Raw genomic sequence first — 15,457 nt, 5'->3', positions numbered from 1 at the left:
AAGCTATCTGAAAGATAATGGACTTGCCCAGGGCCCTCACAAACAAGTCCTTCAATTTCAACAGCTTTCTGGGCGTGGTGGTGTGTGTGTTAGTCTCAGAACTTGGGAGGCAGAGGCAGAAGGTTCAGAAGTTTCAAGGCCAATATATATACACCAAGTTCAAGGCTAGCCTGGCTTACATGAAACTGTCTCAAAACAAAGAAGGAAAAGAAAAATAAAACACTTTTATCACAGTGCCTGACACAGTATCTGTTCAACAGTACATAAATAGCGGGTCAAGGAAATTCAAGAAACCTGCAGGAGTAGAGCAGAGGTTCACGGGAAAGGAGCACTCTGACCAGACTCAATCTGGGGTCCATGCCACTGCCTGGAACTCCTTTAAGCTCCCATAGCAGCTTCCTCCACATAGAGAAGCCTTGTGGAAGTGACACAAAGTGAAGTGACTTTCTGAGGCTAGAAGCGTGGGAGTGGAACGGCTAAGTATGGCCTTTAACCTGTATGACCACCCAGGTGCAGGGCCTGAGTCTAACCTGTTGGGCTTGTGTAGCCTCCGGGGCTTAAAAGCAGAAGGCTTAGCCTGACTGCTCCGTGACCCCTGACCAGGCAACCCAAGTGATTAGAGAAAACGCCACATCTCTCTTTATTCAACACCAGTGCCAGCAGCAGCCTCCTTCTCTCTCATCACAGGGACTCGTGGGCAGGGGCTCTATGCCCTGGCCGGGAGACAGTGGAAGCCTGGCCCCGTGACTGTTCTCTTAGGGCCAGCACCTTCTTGGGTGCTCAGCGCTGCTGACTCAAGTCTGCTCAAACTCTTGCTCACAGTAGCCTACACTGATGGGCTGGGCCTGGATTCCTCTCCTACAAAAGGACAGAAAGAAATGGCAGATGAGCTATTCAGCCTTGGACCATGACAACATCTTCTCCACAGAACCAAGAGCTCCCTTGCCCTGTCAGTGAGTCTCAAAATATTACTGTACCTGACCACCCGGGGACTTCACTCCTAGGCTGTCAGTGAGGACCCTCCTTTTTTCTATCCTGCAAGTCTCTACTCCCCAACCCCCCAAAACTCAAGAAACACTGGAAAAGAGGCCAGCCCTGAGGGGTGTCTGATGCTCTTGGCCCACTCAGATGTCCGCTCCTGCTGGAGAGTAAACGCAGTGGGACTCTCAAGTCCTAACCACTGACCTGTAGGGATCTCTAAGCACACCTCCGTTGTTGTCCAAATGAACAGCATGCTTGGAGATAACAAAATCCCAGCTTGCAGTCCCAGTATCTTAGAGGCCATGGTGGATGCGTGACACTCAGCCCAGAAGTCCGTTCTACTCTAGGATGTGTTTTTAGGTTATCAAATCCAGTCAGTAACTGAACTGAGGAAAGACTGCCTACACAAGCCCCCAGTCAAGGGCCATGAGTCATGATTGACCCATGGAGAGTCAATCAGGGCTGACAGGTTCAAATCCTGCTTCCTACTGATTTGGGCAAAGCGCTCAAGGGCTGTACACTCCTAAAATGGGGACAAAATTTTCCTACCTTTTGGGTTATGATACAAAGTAAACAGGACAGAGCCTGTCAGGAACAGTACCTGGCACAGGAACCTTCCCAAATTATCAGCTCATATCTTTTTTTTTTTTTTTTTCTTCTCAGTTTGGGTTCCCAAGCCTTAGATGTGCCCACGGCCTGCTTACCTCAGCAGCTCACAGCGGAAATGCGACAAACGTTTAAAGGCAAAGTCCATATTAGTTGTCACATTGCTGCTCCACAGTCTCTCAGCAACGGCACCTGCTCTGGGCCTGCAGGAAGGAGTGCACAGCAGATTGCGCCCCATGTGTCTTCCTTCCCAGACCAGCTCCCCACATGAACGACAGACACCCCATTCAATGCCCATGGCCAGGCGAGGGCTCTCAGGCAGTTCCAGGACTCAACTTCACCCTCACTAAAACCGTCCCCATTAGCATGGAGTCAGTAAACCCAAGCTCCTCCTCCCCCAGAGACACAGGAATAAGGGTAAACCTGAGTGAGAGGTGTGTGAGCTGGAAGTTAGCTTGGTATACCCAGTCACATCTAGGGAGGCTGCTGAGGAAATTACTTTACTCTCCCAGTGCTAGATTCCAAGCACCTGAGATCCTTGTGGTATCTGTGGAGACAACGGCCATTCTCCTGCGTACCTAATGCTTATTGGAAACACACACAGAGAAGCCTTGTGGGGCATCGCAGTGCCTCCTCTCTCAGGCTGTGAGGCAGAAGCCTGGCCTCAGGCCTAGGCTCTTCACCTTCCACCCTACCCCCCTGGCCTCACCCCCAAATCCTCACCAGAGCCTGGGGACCAGGTTTGTGCTGTCCACGTACTCTCCCCACATACAGGCCTCCCCTCCGATGACCAGATTCTTCTGTTCAGAGGTACCTGAGGGAAAACAGCAGGCCATAGTGTATGTGTGTGGTGGTGGTGGTGGTGGGGCCTTCAACTATTCTTCCAGTGTGGCCTTCTCCTCAGAAAGGCCATTTTACTTCCTAAATTGTAATCTGCTGCCTTGCCCCTCTTAAGTCCCACCATGCATTTCAGCCCAGACTGGCCGGCCAAGAGAGTACTCCGCTCTCACCGTGAAACGCCAGGGGCTCCACTTTGTACATGTCCTTCCAGTCAGGGCCGTATGTTATACGGTTCAGGTACCAGGGAGCAGAGAGCAGGGCCCGGAAGCCAGCCTGGGTGATCTGCTCCATCTCCTTCATGTAGTCTACTGGAATCTCTTCCCTCCATACTTGTATGATGGTGTCTGGCCGAACCTGTCATGAAAAGTCAAAGGGCAGTCACGATGCTGCTCAGAAGATCCTTGAAGTTCATTCTTATGCATGATGCCCAGGCCAAGGGGCGCATGCTCCCTGCTTCCCAGCAGCAAAGGATGCTCTGTGACTCCAATCACTGATTTCACATGCACCCTTGACTGAGCTGAGGTGTTCACTGCTCTAAACAGAGATCCCTGCTGCTCCCCTCCTAGCCCTCCTGCAGCTTCCCTGTCTACATGGAAGCAGTGATTGCTTGTTGAGAGCTGAGGGAATAGCTGTAGAGTCCAAGCAAACAAACAGGATCCAAGCATCTGACTGAGAAGGAAAACACAACAAATAAGGCCTCAGGAATCCCAAGCAGCCACATTAGATAGAGGTTCTGACTTTTCCCCAATAGCCACTGCTCCATAGCAATTCTAGAGAGCTAAAGAGAGATGGCACTGCCCAGTGCTTTGACAAGTAAAGCCTATTGGCCACCAGGAATGGTCCCTATAGAGGTCGGGGAGGGCCAGGAGATGGAGACACAGGTGCCTCATCTCTGCCCCTGGCTCACCTTTACTTTATTATCAAACACTTCCTGCCACACCACATAGCCCTTGTCATAATCAGAGACGATGTCCAGCAGCCTGGAGAGGAGAGGAGCAGCAGCAAAGTGTCAGCTGGCTATGTGCCAGCCCTCTAGGTGCTGAGCCTGGCAGGCCTGTCCCTGACTGGGCATTACCATCTCTGGGTCTAAACTGAAAAGATAGGACAAAAGGACACCTGGAGGCCAGGGAGTGTCCCACAGGGAATGACTCTGGTACTGAAAGCAGAGACCACTCTCCAGAGTAGGTGACTCCCAATTCGCCCCACCCTCCTCCTGTCCTCACGTCTGGATGTAGAAGGACTCCAGCTGCTTGAAGTCACTAAAGCCCTTTTTCTTCATGAAGGCTTGGATGTCGGGGTTAGACCTCCTGAGTAGCAAGGAAAAAAAAAATGATTAGTTCTTTCATCATCCTGAAATCATGACAACTTATTGATTAGTCACCTAGCCTCTGGCAACTCTCCCTTTCACCTAAATATAGAAACCACCAGAGACAGCAAAAAGTCTTCCAGTGAAGGTTTGGCCATGCAAAGTTACAAGGTACCACAGACACAGGCTGAGAAAGAAAGAGGCCTGGACATGAGGAGTCTGGAGCCCAGACTCCAGGGTGAATGCATCCTCCACCGTCTCTTTGGACCACACCAGGGTCTAAGCCGGAGCTGGAGCAAGCTGGACAGCGGGCGGGCCGTCAGGCCTACCTGGTGAGCTGTGAGCCGCTGCGGAGTCCCTGCCTGCCAGAGTCTCTGTTCTGCTTCTACCTATGTTTTCCTCATCATGTTCCTAAAGACAACCTTTTTTTTTTTTTTTTTTGGTTTTCAGAGACAGGGTTTCTCTGTATAACAGCCTTGGCTGTCCTAGACTCACTTTGTAGACCAGGCTGGCCTCGAACTCACAGCGATCCACCTGCCTCTGCCCCCTGAGCGCCGGGATTAAAGGCATGCGTCACCATGCCTGGCTCCTTTAGCCTTTCTTGAGCTCTGTAGATCTGAGTTTGGACTTTATGACTTAGCATTAATTAGGCCTTGTCACTCATTAACCTTGAATTTTGTGCTAGATTCATGTTTTAAGATTTAAAACTTAAAACCAGGCATGGTGGCACACACCTGTAATCCCAGCACTTGGGAGGCAGAGACTGGTGGAATGCTGGGAGTTCGAGGCCAGCCTGGTCTACAAAGTGAGTCCAGGACAGCCAAGGCTACACAGAGAAACCCTGTCTTGGGAAAACACAAACAAAACCCCACCGTTTTCCTTTATAAGCATGTGTCCATGCATGCATGTGTGCAGGGCTCCAGGCATTTGTAAACTGCCCCATGCAGGTGCTGGGGATGTGAGGAGCCCCATCCTCCCATAGGTCAGTAAGTGCTCTCTAGCTTGTACTAGACTCGACTAGACTATTTTAAGCCTTTGTAAGTGGGGCTTATTTCTCTCTATCCTCCATTTTTCCAAGGCAGTTCTGGGCTCAGAATGAGGATGTCCATAAATATTTCATGGATGTGAGGCAGGAGGAGGAAGAGTTCACACCAACAGCCTTTCTAGTCCTATAGGGCCTCTTTGGGCTGAGACATGGCTCCTTTGGAGCAAGTCATTAAGTAGTGGCAGTGAGCCCACAGTGCTGACTGAAGAAGTCCCCTCAGGCTGGAGCATGAAGTCCCCAAGGCTCATACCAGCAGGTGAAGTCAACTTCATCTCCTCCCAAGTGAAGATAAAAGTCTGGGAAGACAGAGCTGATCTCCAAGAAGAACGTGCTCATGAAGTCATAGGTACTGTTGAGACTGGGATTCACGGGTCCAAAGGCGCCGGAGGGATGGGACCCAGAGTAGCAAGGTGTTAATAACCCAGGGACACCTAAGTTAACAAAGAACCCACAAGTGTTACAAATACACACAGGCCCAGGTATACTCCTGCAAATAAGGCCCTATGTTACAGACGACTGTGTTCATCAACACATGTAGCGCCTACTACAAGCACCAGTAACAACCTGTTTAGTTAAAATCAAATAAATACAAATAAATCAAATAAATACAGAGATGAGGCTGGGTTACAGGCCGGTGACTCTTGCCCTGATGCTCCTCTTCCAGCATAAACCACCTGGCTCCTCAAGGCCGCTGCTCTCAAGTGGCCTTTCAGCAACAAAGGGAGGGGATGGACAGCCTGTACCTATGGACAGTCTCTCCATTCTAGCACCTGCTTCCACGCACATGCGTGTGTATGTGTGTGTGTGTGTGTGTGTGTGTGTGTGTGTGTGTGTGTGTGTGTGTGTCTCTCTCTCTCCAGCCCTGGAAGCTTCCTGCTTGTGGCTGAGAGCAGGTAGAAGCTTTTTTCAATCTTCCCCTGGGTTTCATCTGGGGTCTCACTCTGGGTTCTTGAGTGCAGAGCCAAGTGAGTGAACAGCAAGAGTTACTATGCAAGGAAGACTCTGGAGGCCAGCCCCAACTTCTTACTTTGTTTTGTTTTTTCCAGTCAGGGTTTCTCTGTGTATCCTTGGCTGTGCTGGAACTCACTTTGTAGACCAGGCTGGCCTCGAACTCAGGGATCCACCTGCCTCTGCCTCCCGAGTGCGCCACCACCTAACTCCAACTTCTTTCATACAGATTCTACCCTGGGGGTCAGTATCTACTCTAAGGTACAAGAAACCTACAGCAGTGTCTGGGAAACATCCTCCCCTTGGTTGAGGCGGGGCAACAGAAGCCAGGGCATCACTTATATGCCTCATGCTGGCATTGAACTTGAGGTCCTCTTGCCTTTATGGTTTCTTTCTTCTTTCTTTCTTTTTTTGTTGTTGTTTTTTTTCCAGACAGGGTCTCTCTGTGTAGCCTTGGCTGTCCTGGACTCACTTTGTAGACCAGGCTGGCCTCGAACTCAGTGATCCACCTGCCTCTGCCTTCGGAGTGCTGGGATTACAGGTGTGCGCCACCACACCCGGCTCGCCTTTGTGGTTTCTTAAGTGTTGGGCTGATGTCTACTAACATGCCTGGCCTCTTCCCATACATATACAAACACATACATGCATATATATTTAAGGGCTATTTGTTTTATATATATGGGTGTTTTGTCTGTATGTGTATCTGTACACCGAGAGACATCAGATCCTATGGGACTACTGTTACAGATGTTTATTATCTGCCATTTGGATGTTGGGAATTGAATCCAGGACTTCTGGAAGAGCAACCTGTTCTCTAAACTGCTGAGCTATCTTCTTTCCAGGCCCATTTGTCCATAATTTTAATAGTAAAAATGCCCTCCTTGGGCTGTTTCTTCCAAAGGTCCTGAGTTCAAGTCCCAGACACCACATGGTGGCTCACAACCATCTATAATGAGATTTGGTGCTCTCTTTTAGCCTGCAGGTATACATACAGGCAGAATACTATATAATAAGCAAACATTAAATTTTTCCCAGTGCAGCTCCAGGCAGGAAGACTTTGGGGGGAGGCAGATACCCTTAGAAATTACCTAGGGTAGCAAGACCTAAGGTGAAGACTGTGCCACTAGTCAGGCCCTGCCTTGCTTTGCTGCTGGAAGGATCAGGAGTTGGTGGAGAGTAGTTTTCCAAGGGCCAAGGCCAAGATACACAGTGTCGAAGAGCCAATGCCCTCGAGCCTCTTTGATCAGAGCCTCCAATTGCAGTGCTATTCTTACCTGGCCCCCAGGACAAAGTGTGGCCTGGAGTGTCAAATTCTGCCAGCACACGGATACCTCGAAGCCGTGCATATTCAATAACCTCCTTCACATCCTGTGCTGTGTAAATGTGGGTGACAGGGTTGTAGGACCCCTGAAAGTCAGAAGACACCCCTCAGATTCTCATTAGCTGTGGCTATTGGGAGTAGAAGATCTTCAAAACCTCTTCAATACCCTGAATTTTAGGACACTTGTCTACAGCCCATGTGTACTGGGGACTTCTTCAAGAGTCTATTATGATAAAAACTTCCCAAACATTATCACATATACAGCTTTATTTGGTGTGTGTGCGTGCCCACATGTGGAAGCCCCAGGTCAACATTAGGGGTGTTCCTCTACAACTTCTCTCATTTTCTGAGATGGGGTGTGTGGTTTGAATAACAGTGGCCCACAGAGCCAGGCATGGTGGTGCACACCTTTAATCCCAGCACTCGGGAGGCAGAGGCAGGTGGATCACTGTGAGTTTTGAGGCCAGCCTGGTCTACAAAGTGAGTCTAGGACAGCCAAGGCTACACAGAGAAACCCTGTCTTGAAAAACAAAAACAACAAACAACAAACAAACAAAGGAATGGCCCCTTAAGTTTATGGATGTGAATGCCTGGTTACCAGGAAGTGGCACCAGTAAAAGGTGTGGCCTTTTGGAGTAAGTATGTCATGGAACGGGGTGGGCTTTGAGGTCTCAGAAGCTCAGGCCAGGCCCAGCTCTCCTTCTGCTGCCTGTGGATCCTGATGTAGAGCTCTCAGCTCCTTCTCCAGCACCATGTCCGCCTGCATGCTGCCATGCCTCCTGCCATGATGCCAATGGACTAAATCTCTGAACTATAAGCCAGACCCAAATAAATGCTTTTCTTCTTGTTTTTTTGTTTTCGGGGTTTTTTTTTTTGTTTGTTTGTTTTGTTTTGTTTTTTTAAGACAGCCTAGGCTGTCCTGGCCTTGCTTTGTAGACCAGGCTGGCCTTGAACTCACAGTGATCCACCTGCCTCTGCCTCCCGAGTGCTGGGATTAAAGGCATGTGCCACCACATCTGGTTAAATGTTTTTCTTTTTAGGAGTTGCCATGGTCGTGGTGTCTCTTCACAGCAATAGAGCACTAAGACCAGGGTCGCCCATCGATCCTGAAACTCACCCTTGAGCTCCAGGAATCCACCTGCTTTGCCTCTTCCATGCCCATTCTCCACCCTCACCCAAGTCTTCACGTTGCTCAGCACACACATCTTCCTAGTGCTACATCTACTGTTTTGTCTAAGCATTCTAAGACCAATGAGATAAATAAGAAGAAAGTATGACCATTAACAGAATGTACGTAAACAGCAACATTAAAAACCAACACCAGGAGACGTCTGCTGAAGGTTACAAAACAAGTTAATGTGGGGTCCTGAACCCTTCGGTCCTGACTCCTTTGTTTGCTTAGGTTGAGAACCACTGCCCTTGAGAGTCTGCAGTCTGTGTTTGGGGAAGGTGAGCCCTACCTTTCTGGTGAGCTCCGGGAACGTGAAGCTCTCATATGGGAAGGAGGAGTCGTCCACCAGGTGCCAGTGGAACACGTTGAACTTATTGTACGCCATGACATCCTGGAGGTCAGAGCACAAGTCACGAACCCCAAACTGGGCAGACCGCTCTACACACAAGAGCAAAACTCAACCTTCCTCAGGTTCCAGGGGTGCACTTAGAGGGACTCTCAGTCAGATCCTCTTGGGAGGGAGCATGCTTCAGGGCATCTTCCAGATGAATTCTGGCCATACTGCAGAAGCCCTCTTGCTTTCTCAAGTCCCCATATACCTCAGAGCAAGCTTCCTCCTGCCATCCTCATTATCTGTGAGGCCTGCTGGGAACTCAGCTGCCCCATTACATAACTCCTGGAACCCAAGGCTGACACATGTGCTAGCTCCCTTGGTTTTACCAAAGGGACAAAGAAAAAAGCAGCGCCATGAGCTGGATCAACAACTGCACATCAAACTCAGGAGTGTTAGGACCTTCCCCAAGCAAAGGCTATAAGGGCAACTTTCCTATAATCTTGACTTACACTGCAGTCAGCTCTGCCTGGCAAGAGAAAGCAACCCCCAAAGCAGTGTGCGCAGCCTGTAACCAAGTCAGTCTCATCCTGGAGTAGGCTGCCTCCTACACCTTCCCCAGGGCTCACAGAGTGACATGCAGGCATTCTCTGCTTTATTTATGACATGACACTTACTCCCCTGGCCCCACTACCCAGCACCTATGCATGAAATGAAGAAGGCCTTGAGGCCTGGTTACCAGTGTGTCCAGGATGCTAGACAGTGGCAGGTAATGACGAGATGTATCCAGCAGTATGCCCCGGTGAGGGAAGCGAGGGAAGTCTTCAATCTTTGTCTTGTTGATAAAGAACTGTGTGGACCAAACACTGAATGCATCAGGATTCCAAGGGAGCTTATCATGGGGACAGATGAATGAAAGACACTCTACCAAAATCCCCAAAATACAGTGTGTCAATGTTTCCCAAAGTAACCATCCTTCCACCTTCCCACCAAGCTCACTACATCGAAAAGCTCGAGTACCTGCCTCACACCCAGCCAACACAAGCATCCCAGACACTGCCCAGTCTATACACTGGATTTTCCTGAAGCTAGCAGGCTTATTTTCTTTATCTCTTTCTTTCTTTCCTTTTTCTTTCTTTCTTTCAAGACATAGTTTCTCTGTGTAGTCCTGGACTCCCTTTGTAGACCAGGCTGGCCTTGAATTAATAGCATTCTGCCTGCCTCTGCCTGCTTGAGTGCCGGGACTACAGGTGTGCGCCACCATGGCCGCGCTGCAGGCTTATTATCCTTGAAGTAATGTGGCATCAAGATAACGACTAAACGTGATGCATGGAAGCCACGCTGCACGGAAGCCACGCTGCACGGAAGCCACGCTGCACGGAAGCCACGCTGCACGGAAGCCACGCTGCAGCATCTCTAAACAGACCAGCTCTACGGGCCCTCATCCCTGCCTAGACCCCCGCTGGGGCAACCTGATGCCCCTGGGGCTCTAGCTTCAGCAAGACCAGACAGGTTTTGAGGAAACTCCAGAGCCCTCTTGCAGAGTCCATATTTACCGTTCCTTCAGCTGATTTCCAAACGAGCTGGCTGAAAGTCTCCAGACCTGTAGAGCAGAGGAGAGGCAGAGTAAAGACTTAAGGAGTGAAAAAGATGCATCCACTTGGAAACGGGGACCCCAGCGTGCTGTCCTTAATGCCCTCAGTGAACTGTGAAAAAAGCATCACAACACCAAGTCCCAAGGAAGCAGGATCCAGAGCTGGGCCTCTTCTGTGTCTGAGGCGGAGACTCAGCTGCTAAGGGCTGAGGTATGGCAGGTAGCAACTGCCCTCTCTAACACAGGCTTGGAGTCTAGCAAGGCCCAAGCACAGGTGCGTTCAGAGTATTACATGTTGTCAACAGCTTGGGCCCTACTTATAGAAACTCAAAGCACATTACTGTGTACTGTTTGGGCCTCTCCCCACTTGGGATTTCAAATCTGCAGCCTTACATCTTTTGTGTAAGAAAACAGAGGACAGACCAGGATTGTGTATTTTTTCTTCAAAGTATACAGGACAGGTTGTGGAATAACAAAAACTCAGAATGAGCCTCTGTCCTGGCCTTCTAAGAGCTGATATTACAGGCATGAGCTAGCATAACCAGCTTCCCCCGCCCTTTTTTTTTGTTTTTTTTTTTTTGTTTTTTAGTTTTTTGAGACAGGGTCTCTCTATGTTAGCCTTGGCTGTCCTGGACTTGCTTTGTAGTCCAGGCTGGCCTCGAACTCACAGCGATCCGCCTGCCTCTGCCTCTCAAGTGCTGGGATTAAAGGCGTGCGCCACCACACCAGGCTTCCCCTCTCCTCTTAGAGAGATGGCTAGTGATCTAGCTGTATTGCCTAGCGTGAGTCTGAACTCCCAGGCTCAAGTAATCTTCCTGCTTTAGCCTCCTGGATAGCTGGACTATCAACATGCACAGCCAGCATGTCCAGGGTAGCTTTCCTTCTTACAGCATTTCCAATTGTGTACCAAGTGGGCAGGACAGTGTCTGTGGCAGGGTCCTCTCCCCAGCTACCCATCTCCCACTGCCGTGTGTCCTGCTACACCAAGTGTTAGCGCTATGCACAGTTGCAAGAAACACCCCACCGGGCCTCTTTATTCCCTAAGTGGGGTATCACTGTCACCCCCTTCCCCACCTTGTTACCTCGGAGAGCACCCCAGACAGTTTCAGACTCGAGTAAACAATGGTCATCATCTATGGTCAGGGTGTCTGAAACAACAAAAATGAGACTGTACACCAGGGATTCTGTATCAATCTCTAAGTAAACAAGAGAGCAAGCAAACAGGACTGAGGACAACACAGTGGGTAAGATGCCTGCAATCACAAGGAATCTGGACTTGGATTCTCAGCACCCTGTAGAAGCCCAGGCCGAGTGGCACACATAGTGATGTGCTGGAGGATGGGGCGGCAGGGTGAAGGCAAGCGAATCCCAGGAGCTAAGTGGTCAGCAGTCCAGTGAAAGGATGAGCTCCAGGCTCATGAGAAACACTGTTTTAATAAACAGTAGGCGGAGGGTGACTGAGGAAGACACCCAAGAACAAGGTCTGGCTTTCATATGCACACACACAAGGGCACATATGAACAAACAAACATATTGACAATAAGTAAATCAACAAACAACCGAACAGCAGGGTGGGTGCCGCACTGGCTCTGCAGGCCTGGCCAGGGATACATGCGGTTCACACTAGGCAGGGTCCTCTGCAAAGCACCTTGCTGGTTAAGTTTCCACAGCAGAATCATGAGATCCTTTCTATCAGCTTTTAGCTGAAACGTGCGAAGTCAATCTGCCTGCAGGGTCCCGTCCAGGATGCGACACGGACAAACCCTCGGCAGCCACCCTGCACTGCCTTTTCCTCTGCGCTTCAGTCAGTTTATCCAAGAATCTGAGTAATATTCGAAGACTCAAATATTCACATTGGAGACTTCTAAGTCCCAAATCTGTTGTTCAGGGCTAATGACTTAACTTCACTGTAGTATAAATGACTCTAAATCTCATCCTCCATTGTCAGATGTCCTCAGGAAACCCCAGCACAGTATCTACATCTCTCTCTCTGCTTTTCTCTCTCTCTCTTTCTTTTCTTTTCTTTTCTTTTTTTTCTTTCTTTCTTGAGATAGGGGCTTCTCTGTGTAACCCCGGCTGTCCTGGAACTCCCTTTGTAGACCTGATTGACCTTAAACTCACAGAGATCTGTCTGCCTCTGCCCCCCAAGTGCTAGGATTTAAAGGTATGTGTCACCATGCCTGGCTAGGTGTCCACAACTCTTAATCAGTCCCCTGCTGTTCAATCCAGAAGGTGCATGTCTCATGGGACTCAGTGAAGAGTGTGTGACGTTTCTGTGGCTCTTGACACTTGGTGAGCCCTAGTCCCTACTGTCATCCAGCAGTAACTTGGTTCAGCACATCTGGAGGGGCAATCCCACACAGGAGCTTGCTTTGAGGACAGGGAGGTACTTACAATTTTCTACTGACTCCAAATTAGGAAACTCGTTACATTCAGCTGTGACGACGGAGACAACCAGAATGTCCTTCCCCAATGGTTGCTGTTTCTCTGTGAAGACATTAGAGCAAGCTCAATGGGCTGACCTGCCCCCAGAAGCAACAGGCACACCCACATCTCTCCTGACCTCTAGTCCCTCTGGAAGGAAAAGGAGGACAGAGATTTAGCCTTGGCTCCTGCCCTGCCTGGTCACAGTAAGCCTTCACTCGGCCTGTGTTCCCACTCCCCCTGGCAGGCTGCTCTGATCCTGTTTGAACATCTCTAATCGGTCTCTTCTGTATTCCCTTATCTCACTGTAGACTAGCACACTGTAGTGCTGTTCAAAGTTCCGCGTAGAGGAGTTCCCATTTTGTTAAAGCCAGCCCACGAGGTAAGGCATAGCTGGAACACGCCAGGAAGCCCCCCTGAGAGCAGACCCTGAATGAGGAAAGGCGGCCCCGGAGAAGGTGGTGGTGGTCATCAGGCCATGCTGGGTGTCCTCTCCCCAGCAGGCTCTCTAGGGTAAATCCCTGCTCTCAAGGGCAAAAGCTACCCTGCAATACTGACTAAAAGCCCCAGGCCACACAGAAAAAAATGTCAGAGAATTTCTCTCCTTATTTTCCAACCACCTTTGTGACTTTCAGGGTGGGCTGATTTTTTGAGGGGGTCTATTTTGTTTTGTGAGACACTGTGTTGCCTAGGCTGACCCCAAACTTGAAGAAATCATCCTGCCTCAGTCTCTTGAATACTAGAATGTCAGGCACGTACAACCATACCCAACTAGCAAGGTGCTCTGATTTTCCTGCCTTAAGCTGAATGACCCCTCTACTCTGCTCTGTATGTATGCTCCTAACCCTACATCGCTCTGCACTCCATACAAACTACAATGTCAGGGATAGGACAGCTTGGCAGAAGGCAGGGAGAGTCTTCAGAACCAGGCTACAATCCCAAATGTTACCCATCTCCAAGTAGAAGGAACCAAAGTGCCACAAAACAAGTGAAGGAAGCCAAACCAAAGATGCTAGGCTTTGCCACATGTCTACACCTCAGCCCTCAGGATACCACCAGCCAGTCAGAGTCAACAGATCTCTCCCTCACACTAAGCACCCCATATCCTCATCCGACTAATTCCTACTTAAACCCCTTAGGGAAAAGGAATTTGATTCAGACCTGCCATTACAACTCCATCTTTCTTTCGGGATCTGTAGTGTTTTCCTAAGCATTGTAACTAGAGGAACTACCTCTTTAAACACTCACCCACAATCCCCCGCCCCCTTCCCAAGCATAGTCAGGCCAATAACACTGACAGGACAGGTCTCTGTGAACTACATCTCATCTCTGCAACTTGAGCCCTTCTTATCTCCTCACGTCACAGCCCCAATGTGACTTCAGAATGCTCACAACTGTGTCCAGACAGTTGACACCAGAGAGGAAAGGTCCTGGGCTTCCCTCTCATCCTCTTGGTCCTCAGTCTGCTAAATGAGAAGTCACAAGTCGCCCACATTTAATTACCACAGTCACTGTCCTGGTGGCAAAATGGAGGCGAGTGGCAAACACCAGGCCTGTCTAAGCCACCACTTGGAAGACAAGAAAATTCCCATTTTTTTTGTTAAATGTCATTTTTATTTTTCTAAACACACACACATTGGCTGTCTATAGTCTGGATGAGGGGAATGTGTCACAGACCCTTTTGAAGACCCAATGAGCAGGAAAGCACTTTTCTCCCAGGACAGTGGCCCTCAGCTAAGGCTCCTTCTCTAGCCACGCTGCCTGAGGCCTGCACTCCCACGACCACCTGGCTTTGGGCTGATAAAGAAGCCAATGAGTTGGCCTGGATTGAACAAGCTCCCAGAGGGACGGACGGTCTGGGGGAGGTAGCAAAACAGGAGGCAGACTGGGCCATCTGAAAGGATATAAACACTGTAGCATCACAGTGGTTTTCCACCTCCATGCTGCCACTGTGCTAGGCTCTGAAGAGAGCAGGAACCGGGAGCCAGTGCAGCTCTCACCAACACTCCTGGCACCGAGAACTAAGGGGTGGGAGGCTGGGCATGGTAAAGAGCCCGCTCAGCCAGCAAACACCTGGGCCTGCATGTCATGCAGTCGGCTGGGAGAGCAGGAAGCCGTGAAGCGCCAGGTGCCCAGGAGCAGGATGGTGCACAAGCTCAGGGCTGGGAAAGCTGGTCCTGCAACAGCCAAGCCAGCAGGTCTGGGGCTTCCACTTCCCTGTAAAGCACAGGGTAGGACCACATTCCTGCTAAGACCTCCTGACTCCAGATGCACAGAGTTCTTCATGTTCTCCTCCTCCTCCTACCTGGCTCTGCATCCCGCTTTCATCAGTTTAAACAAAATGTTCTGGAGGCTCAAGAGATGGCTCAGAGGTTAAGAGCAACTGCCTGTGCTCTTCCACATGGTGGCTCATAACCATCTGTAATGAGATCTGGTGCCCTCTTCTGGTGGGCAGACGCACATGCAGGCAGAGCATTGTATACATAATCAATCTTTTAAAAGAATGTTTTCTTCTTTGGTGTCATAGGGAAGTTAGTGTCCTTAATGAAGTAATTGAAAATAGTCCAAAGGCATCTAAATATTACAAATATAAGTACTTCGCGCCCTTCCTCAGTCCTCTGCCCATCAGGCTTCTACTTTTGCAATGCCTTTATACTTCCATGTTGTCTACTCAGCAGAGACACGGGATTCTGAGAACAGGGCCTTCTTGCCACAGAACTCCCACAGGGGAAGCTTCTCTGGACTCTATTACAAAGCTCCTTCACTTCCTGTCTGTTTGTTGCCCCCCCTCTCTGCTTCCTTGCTGGCCAGATATGCAGGCATAACTCAACAATGGCCTCAATAGCATGTCTGTCATGCCCAGGAGCAAAACCCTTAATCCTGATCAACG

At 49.7% G+C, this 15,457-nt stretch overlaps 1 protein-coding gene across 2 annotated transcripts in view; it reads right to left on the bottom strand.

Moving 5' to 3' along the window:
- Positions 1-687: 687 nt before the first annotated feature.
- Hexa (hexosaminidase subunit alpha) overlaps positions 688-15,457 on the bottom strand; it is a 28,039-nt gene continuing 13,269 nt past the window's right edge. Inside the window, exons 2-14 of one of the 2 annotated variants that reach the window (XM_051156584.1) lie at positions 12,538-12,630; positions 11,226-11,291; positions 10,106-10,152; positions 9,289-9,399; positions 8,508-8,609; positions 7,001-7,133; positions 5,029-5,209; positions 3,651-3,734; positions 3,335-3,407; positions 2,598-2,781; positions 2,311-2,401; positions 1,686-1,790; positions 688-858 (exon numbers count right to left, since the gene is read on the bottom strand). In XM_051156584.1, the coding sequence (XP_051012541.1) occupies positions 795-858; positions 1,686-1,790; positions 2,311-2,401; positions 2,598-2,781; positions 3,335-3,407; positions 3,651-3,734; positions 5,029-5,209; positions 7,001-7,133; positions 8,508-8,609; positions 9,289-9,399; positions 10,106-10,152; positions 11,226-11,291; positions 12,538-12,630 (1,334 nt within the window). In that variant the 3' untranslated portion in view covers positions 688-794. Of the gene's footprint in view, positions 859-1,234; positions 1,791-2,310; positions 2,402-2,597; positions 2,782-3,334; positions 3,408-3,650; positions 3,735-5,028; positions 5,210-7,000; positions 7,134-8,507; positions 8,610-9,288; positions 9,400-10,105; positions 10,153-11,225; positions 11,292-12,537; positions 12,631-15,457 lie in introns of those variants that run through there. The other variant, XM_051156583.1, reaches the window with a different exon arrangement.

Source organism: Acomys russatus, chromosome 14 (assembly GCF_903995435.1).
Source record: "Acomys russatus chromosome 14, mAcoRus1.1, whole genome shotgun sequence".
Taxonomy (NCBI): Eukaryota; Metazoa; Chordata; class Mammalia; order Rodentia; family Muridae; genus Acomys; species Acomys russatus.
Note: the sequence above shows the minus strand (reverse complement) of the source record. Positions and strands in the feature narration are given on the sequence as shown.